The 9,208-nt window shown below is 33.4% G+C and overlaps 1 protein-coding gene across 1 annotated transcript in view; it reads right to left on the reverse strand.

The window, feature by feature from the left end:
- CEP128 (centrosomal protein 128) overlaps nucleotides 1-9,208 on the reverse strand; it is a 92,578-nt gene that overhangs the window by 13,023 nt on the left and 70,347 nt on the right. Inside the window, exon 20 of the mRNA XM_042814980.1 lies at nucleotides 7,562-7,585. Within this exon, the coding sequence (XP_042670914.1) occupies nucleotides 7,562-7,585 (24 nt within the window). The remainder of the gene's footprint in view (nucleotides 1-7,561; nucleotides 7,586-9,208) is intronic.

Here is a 9,208-nt window from a genome sequence, read left to right on the forward strand (position 1 = left end):
TTTTTTTTTTTTTTTTTTTTTTTTCTTTTTTTTTTTTTCCCAGCTTACAAACCTAATCTAGAGAGATCTTAAGGGGAATAATATTGTGTTTCCTGTAACATACCTGGTTCTTTACTAGAAAGGAATTACAGAACTTTCACGTATGTATTAACAATGAGTGTTAAAATGGTGCAATCTGGCAGGAGGACTAAATATAACATTGATGTGTTTTCACAGATTATAGCACATAATTGTTTTTAAAGTTGTAAAATACCTGTCTGTTTTTCTCAAATGTTACTATACCTCTCCACTTCAAAGTAAAATTGCCTAGAGGTATCTATCACTCTGATGTTTTCCTCTTGTAAGTATAACTTCTACAACAGAAAGGAAGTAATAATTCATATTTCATGATTCATTTACTTATGTTCATCAAAGCGCCAGTTTTCAACTCCATTAATTTATGATGAACTGTAATGTATGCTGCTTCTTCCCCTGGTACTGGCCTGCATGTGCAATTTTAAGGCTGGGAAATACAGGAGATACAACAGACTTTAAGCAATAAAGATCGCTACCTGCTCTCGTAAACATAATCTTAATTATAAGTAAATTAAAATACTGATTCACAGCATTCAGCAGTTATTCCTGGTATCACACAGATCTGACAGTCTGTGAAATTTTTGATTCCAAAAAGCAATTCCCCTAGTCCTTCAGAAACACACTTTTTCCTCACAGGGAAACAACAACAAAACCGTAATAGAACTCTGTATCTTTTCTTTGTCCAGCACCAAATTAAACCATAAATAATTTTGCTGAAAGATTTTACTTGTTAACTGTAGGAAAACAAACATTAAGTATGTGATACAAAGTTGAAATAAAACTGTAGGGGAGACAGGACACAATTAATGTAGTGGTGCCTCAGGATCCAATTAAATACTTTCAATTTATAGAATATTCCTCTTCCAACCAGAATATTTTTTTTCTAACCTGTGATCTACTCATATGAAAGGAACTCAGACCATAAGTGTAAGTCCATCCCTTAAGCCATTCAACATTCAGCTCCTTCTCAAAATTTCTGTGCCAAGATCCAATGTCAACACTGCCACTAAGTGAAGGAGGATGCTCATCATTTGTTCTTTTTAGGTACCTCCTAAATACATCCCCTCTATTTCACGTACTACTTGTGAAAAAATTTAGTTGTGCCTCAGCTTGCACCCATTAGAAATGTGAAACTACTGTTACTTTATTAATTCTCATCTGGAAAGCAGAAGATCAACCTCTGTGCTATGGGCATACTCAGTGCTTAGTTTCAGGGTCTTATCAACAGTGGATAAGGGACAATAAATGCAGCTTGAATTTCTGATTACAAAAAAAACTAATAGTTTTTTTGGATTCCTATAAAGTAATTGGCTTTGAGCTAACCACTACTGATCATGATCCAGATCATAAGGAAAATGATACAAAATAATTTGCTAATTCAGTGCTTAATAACTATCAGAAAAGATAAATCAACACTGATCATAATTAAAAAGAAAAATAAGAAATAAAAAAGCTGATTATTAACTCACAGTGTGTTTGCAACACCTTGCCTACTGAGTACAGCAGTGGGAATTTGTGTCAGAAGAGAAACAGAAATGGAGAAAGCTTAGAGAAGAGCAACAAGAATGACCAAAATTATTGAATGTTTTTTCCATGCAAGGAGTGAATAAATAGAAACATTCAATAAAGCAGGATTCTTCAGCAAAGAAGGCAGGTACCTGAAGGGAGAAATGACCAATTTGCTTAAAATCACAAATCACATAATGATAGAAATGTTTATATCAACTTTGAAAGAATATGTGTCCGTTCATGACTAAGAAGCCTCACTGATCTTTGAATGGCTGCAATCTGACCAAATGACTGAAAATAAAATATATGCTGCTCCTGTACATACATGATTCCCTAAGCATTACATTTTTGTCGTTGTTGTACTTTGCCTGCGTTTACATTCTAAAATACTTGATGATCTTGAGGGTCTTTTCCAACCTGAGCAATTCTGATTCTATGATCAGAAAAACATACATAAGCGTATTCAGAGGAAAAATATATTCCTTTTTCATAAAACTAATGAATAGAACTGTGGCAATGAACAAACCAAAATGGAAAAAGAAAAATTAATATTTCTTAGGGGAATTTGGATGAAGAAGGTGGCAACAATATTTTAAACAATGAGAGGGAGAGGTAACGAAACAGCTTTTAGCTGACCGACAGAAATTTGTCCAGCAATTTAGTGAAACACACAGCAATCTCTTCAGCATGGATTAAATGCCACACTTGTATCATTAATGACTACACTCCATTCTATTAAGAGAGATGGATTTAGCCACACAAGATAAAATGTAAAAAAGGATATTGAATGCACCTGACACAGAAGGCAATTAAGCATTGTTAACTTTTTTCCAAGAAACTGGAAAGCTATATGCCCTAATACATACAAACAATCCTAAAGCAAGCAAATGCATCTGTCTGCTCATTATTTAAAGGGGAACAGAAGGTACTGATACAGTGAACTGATTGTACTGATAAGAGGAAAACCAATTGTATTGAGTGAAGCTGTATTCATAATATTTTATTTAACAGCAGACTCCTCCATAGAGTGCGTGCTATTTATCTTTGTGTTTTTAAAATAAAGGCTATTTGCTTTGAAAGGGGGCATTTTATATTCTTAAAGAAGAATAAAACAAATTACTCATTTTCCATGACACCATACAAACACTTTTATATTTAAACTGCATGTGAACAGCTAATCCTCCTCCTATACTGATGCAAATGTCACACGCTGTCTCAAGAGACAGATCTAAATCAAGATCAGATACACGTATTATTTTTAGTCTCAAAGCCGCAATGCTAAATTCAAATAAATCAAAGCAGATTTGTGCATAGTTCTCATAAAGTTTAGCTTTATAGTCAATATATTGAAAACACAAGCACAAACCAGAAACCAAACTTCACTGACTTTCACGTTAGTGTCGGTTTCTTTTTTTGAGGTAAAAATAAATGTCTATTAGAATAACACATATTTTTGAACATTAGATCTGACTTCAGTAACATTTAGCCAGTCCCCAAAGAATATCCATAAAAAGATTAACTGCAACTGTAATTTTAACTGACTGTAATGTATTTCATCAGGGAATTACATGCAATTCAGATGAAAGCTGAAGATGACCTATGAGGAATGTTGAAGGTGACCTATGATATCTTATTCTTAAATCAACTTTGCAAATTGAATACCTAAATAACAAGAGTAGGATGTTTCCAGCATGTTTAAAGATATTTTTTGATTTCCTTGTTAATCTACAAAACTCTGTAATGTCAGCTTCCACCTCCAGCAGTATACTGATCATACATCTTATGATCTTTTAATGCAAGTGTGGTTTTCTTTAAGAGTTCCTAGATTCATTGTTGACCTCTATATGCCAGGAAAATTTCACTCTAACTGGGTCATTCTGTGATCTAGAACATCTTCCATACAGAGGAAAATATATATTTTGTATCATTTTATTGCTTCTTATCTATTCCGTTGTTTTGGTGATTTCAGCACATTAAGAAATAAATTTACCTTTACAAAGACAAACGTAAAACCCGGTTATACAACATGCATGTTCAATTGGTTTTCATTAAACCACATTGTTTCATTGAGGTTCAAAGTCCTAAGATTTTTTAAGCAAAAACTGCACTTATACTAATCAAAACCAGCATATCTTTGTTAAGAAAGCATTGCAAATGTCAAACTAACTGAACTTTCAATTCAGACTCCAGATGTTTTTGCAGAGGGTGGGCAACATTTTAATTAAGAGAGCTTCATGGATGCTTCCTTTCCCATTCACAGGAACATGAACCATTACTTTTCACATTCATGATCACTCATCATCCCTATGGTAACGACAAGAATTGTTTACATGGAAAAGTATTAGGAAAGTATTTCATGAATTTTCAGTTGTTTGATGCATACTAGCAGCTGGAAATGTGGAGGAGGTAGTGAGTGAAACCTTTTGGCAAGCCAGATCTATGTGAATCATCAACCAGCATTCTGATTGCTACCAGGCGTAAAGAGAAAATGTTTTTGAGAATCAATTCCTTATCATTTACTAAGATTTTATCAAAAGACACCCAGGAATCATTACAGGAAATTAAAAAAAATATAGCTCAAGAGGCAGTGGGTGTAACGTAATGTTAGTAGTACACATTCATAAAAGGTAAAAAAGCTTCCTTGCCATTCAAAATGGTTACTTCAGTTTTATGAAGCTTTGCAGGCTAGACACGTACATTTACATGTAATTTAATTTTTTTGTCACTAACATTATTTCATTAAGCCTTTCTGAATGCATTACAAAAAATTAAATCACACAGCCCTCACAGGAAAGAAGAAATAGCGTTCTCTCTTACAGCTGAGAAAAAATGAAACACAAAGAAGTGTTTTAACCAAATTAGTGTCAGAATAGGAAAAAAAAATAGGAATTTGGCTTATAGATTTCCTCATTTTAATCAAATGTTGAATGACAAAGAATTAAAAAAAACACAGCAACTATAGTAGCACAATGTATTAAAGTTTTTTACTTTTCCTAATAGAAAATCAAGCTTATTTTGTTTTATCAAAATATGGCAAAACTATTCAGTATTTTCCATATGTAGAAAATGTTACAGTAACTTCACAATACCAAAAGAAACTCTCTGTCCAGAGAATCTAAGGGCTATGTTAGGAAGACTGTTGCCAGTAGGTTAGTCAGAATAGGAATAGGAATAAAAGAACAGGAAAAAAATGAAGAGGGATAAGAGTAGGAACAGAAAATTTAGGTTGGAGAAGACCTTCAAGCTCGTCAAGTCCACTGTCAATCTGACCTACTGAGTTCCATCGTTAAACATTGTCCCTTAGTGTCATGTCCACGCATCTCTTAAATAAATGACATGATCCATCCCCTACACTCAGCACTGATGAGACACATCTGGTGTTCTACATAAGAGACATAGACATACCATAAAGAATCCAGCAAAGAGCAAATAACATTGTTTAAGGGACTGGACTGAAGCATCTCTCCTATGAAGAAAGGCTGAGAGAGTTGGGACTGTTCACCCCAGGAAAGGGAAAGCTCAGGAGGGATATCATCAATGTGTACAAATATCTACAGGAAGGGTGTAAAGAAGATGGAGTGAGGCTCTTTTCAGTAGTGCCCGGTTACAGGACAAGAGGTAATGGGTACAAACTGGAACACCAGAAATTGTCTGACTATCAAGAAGCAAATCTGTACTGTATGGGCGGCTGAGCACTGGCAAGAGAAAAGAGTTGTAGAGCTTCCTCCTGGGAGATTTTCAAAAGCCCCCTGAGCAATGATTGGGCAAAGTGACCTCCGGAGACCCCTTCCAACTTCAACTGTTTCATGATTCTGTGAAGCATTATATTATTAATATCACCATGGCAGAACATAAAGTTATTAGATCAAGTTGCAAACCACATGCAATAACTATTTATAAATAAATATGAAACAGGAGAGGGTCAGTAAATATGAAACAACTCATCCTGACTTCCAAGAACAGTGCAGTTTAATAAAGTTTACAGAATTCTCCACATTTTGCAGTGTTTCTTTCTTTAAGGAACTTTAGCAATAAATACATACATCAATATTTTAAACATTTGCTTAAAAATATACATTAAGATATTCTGATCATGCTTATATGCAATTTTTCTATTCAGTCTCAACACAAGTATATTCTTTCCAATGTTATGCCTTAAATTATTTTAGTAACTCATTTTTTTCAAAATAGTGAAAAACAGTTTTACTAAACAGTCATTTTAAAAATAATTACGTCAGTTTCTGAGGGAAGAGTGATAAGAATGTTAGAAATATACGCATACATCTTTAGTCTGTGGAATTTGTGCAGACTAATTGGAATATGTAAGTTAGAAAGATGTGAATTCCACTATTTTTGATTCCTACTCTAAATTCAAAAACTAGGCAAAAGATGACAAATAAGTATAAATGGGAGAGCAATGAAAAAAAAAATAATAATAATATTTTAACAATGTTCTTTAACAGAAAAAAAGATACAGAATGCTAGTGAAGAAAAAATTAAAGGTGGCAATTTTAGCAAAAAAAAAAGAAAAAGAATAAGTAAAATATCAAAGAGCAAGGAGAAGAGAATAGCTAAATAGTAAGTGGAATAGCCACATCGGAGGAGCAGATAGCAGCAAGGAAGAAGGTAAGGAGAGCATTAGGAGAAAAGATGCACCTGGCTACAAGCAGCCAAAGTTATTGGTGAAAGTGAGCAGAAGGAACTGGAGACCCTTGGGAAAATTCTGTACCCCCAGTGAAAGGAAGTGACACACTGGCTCACTGATGAAAGGAAAGGAAAGGGAGAGGCAGGCAGGATGACGCTGCTCCTCTCCCAGGCATTTGTATAAGATCAAAGAGCTGCTGTGTTCTGGGAGGATCAGAAGGCCTTTGATGTAACGGTAGTCTTGGCAAGACACTACAGAAGCAAACCAAGCACAGAAGTATTAACCCTTAGATTTTAAAAATTACTAAATATTCATGCATGCAAAGTGGGACAGCCATGAAATAATCACAAGAGCAGACTTTGCTTATTGATAGAAGCCACATAGAAAGAAAGAAAAAGAGCCCGAACTTGGACAGTGTCAGGCAGTCATGTAATCTCTCTGCACTGGGGACTGTCACCCTTTCAATTCTTCACCAAAAAATCAGAAAACTGATGCAACTTTGAGCCTGCTACTACAATAGAGGAATCTAGGAGCTTTCACATTGCTGAGTGTGTTCAAACAGAAATTTGTTTTACTGTTATTCAAAGCCTTAATTTCATTAACATAAAATATGACTTAAATTGAAACATAGATGTTCACAGTGAAAAGGAAATTTCAGTCAAAAAAAACAATCTTGCAGAATACTTACAACATTAATGGAGTTATTCTGAATTTATGACATTATAACAAAAAGCCAAATAAAATCCAGAAAAGTCCAATCCAAATAATCTATGCAGGTGATACCCTCTCTTTTGGGTTCTCTACGGAAAACAGCAAGTTTTCTTACTATCAAAGCATATATAAGGCACGTATTCACAGGAATAACTGGTTGATTTCCAAGAAAATTTCTCAGTCTCTACCAAGGTGGAGGGAACTGACAAAGACTGTGAAGTAGTTCACCAGGCAGCTTACCTCAGTTCATGACAAATTGTTGGCAGAGTATACAAGCCCGCCTAATTGTCATGTAAGCAAACCATGATTAAGAGACACTTCTGAGCAGAACTAATTCACACAGCATTATGTGAAGCATCAGGACTCTCACTTTGAGTATTAACTCCCGACAAATGTGAAATGAACTATACAGAAAAGTATACTACTTTAAATTTTATATAACTGGTGCTCAAATACTGTAATGAAAATCTAAACAGAAAGGTGCAGTGCAAAAATATCATGCATCTTCAATGGCAATAAAAAATCCAAATGGCAACCTTTTTTAAAAAAATATGTAAAAATTACATTTTTAATCAAGTAGTTTCATTAGGATTGGTTTGAAAATAAATTTAAGAAACTTACCTTTTCTAAGGACATAATTCGTTCCTACAAATAAAGTAGAACAAGTTAGAAAGCTAAAAATATAAATGAAACATAAGTTGAATAAGAAGGAAATGCTACTTTTAGTTTTCATGAAATTGTTACTCAGAGAGAAACTGCTGTATCTAACTCAATCTCTAACCCATTTATCAAACTATCTCACTTAAAACTCTGCACTAAAAGAAATTAAAAAGCAACTTCCCAGAAAAGAAGAATTTGAACAAAATTTATTTTTACCAATATATTTTTTTTTCAAAATAGTATATTTAAAAAAAAACAGCTAGATTTTCAATGTTGTAGATTTTACTCACACATCCCAGAGTTTGGCTTTCCTTTCTGATCACCAGTGGCTGTAAATCTAGAGTGCTTTGGAGCTTATGCCACAGTAGCATCTATTTTAAATTTCTTTAGTTTTCTTTAAGGTATTTATTTAGAAAAGTAAAATATAAGTTCCAGAGCATTATTCTGTTACCAGAAATTGCTTTGAAGAACAACTAACAACATCTTGTTGCTGCTTAAATAAAGCCTAATATCAGACAAAAAAAAAAAGTAAAATGAGTTTGTGTCGGCTTTAGCACAAAATATGTGGAAGACAGAACTTATGTATATTGTAACATCGTTTCCCATTGAAAAGAACCTTTGAGAAATAGCAAGCTATTAAAATCAAGATAAAAAAAGATTCTGTCATTATGTCCTGACTTAATGTTGTATTTCAAGGAATTTGAGAATAAATATATGTAAAGTGTTTAGTTGAGCTCACCTGACTATTCAGTTGAAAATGTGACCATTAAAACATCACAAGAATCCTTACTTCCTTAAAATATTACCTTATGAAAGTATAGGAGGTTTTTTTTGGTGTGGGTTTGTTATTTTTTTTTTACTTTCTGGGTGGATTAAGTTAAGAATTCTTAATATTTTTCCTGTTGTTTTCCTCTTAATAATGACAATTATTTTAATAACTTGGATTTATTCCTAAGACATCCAAAGACGGACAAAAAATTATGATAAAATATTATACAAAAAACTAAATATAACTTATTTTGAGATGTCCGTGTCTACATAAAAACACACTGGGCATTGCAAACATTTATTTAAAGATTCTGGGAGAAAAGAAACCAAACTAATTACTGTAAAAAAAAAAAAAAAAAAAAAAAAAAAAGGCATTTGCAGATTTCAAATTTGTGGTGATAGTAAACAGCAGTTCAGATATAAATGTTTTCAGTTAAGAAGAACTAGTTGAATAATAGTCTTAGAATCAGCATGGCATAAGTAGGATGATTCCAGTGATAGAATAAATTTAGTTTTCAGAATGACTCGAGGCTACCAAAATTCTGAAAATGGAGTAAATTCTTAGAATTTACTCTGGGTAAAATAACTCTGGGTAATATTCTAGGTAACTGATGCAGAGACAATGCAAAGAACCTAAAGATATCCTTGATCATAATTTGCCCACAGCAATGCACTAATTTCTCATACTTTTCCTTACACCTCTAGCTTTTCTATGACTGTGGTCAGTGTTCAAGGTTCAAGTATGAAGAAATAACTCTCTCAGTCATGGTACTGACTGATCGCAATTGTTTGCCCATAGTATAAATGATAATTTTTCTGCCTACCTGTTTCCTCAACATA

This window comes from Centrocercus urophasianus, unplaced genomic scaffold (genome assembly GCF_019232065.1).
Source record: "Centrocercus urophasianus isolate 14NV4802_14NV808 unplaced genomic scaffold, USGS_Curo_1.0 seq_14, whole genome shotgun sequence".
Lineage (NCBI taxonomy): Eukaryota > Metazoa > Chordata > Aves > Galliformes > Phasianidae > Centrocercus > Centrocercus urophasianus.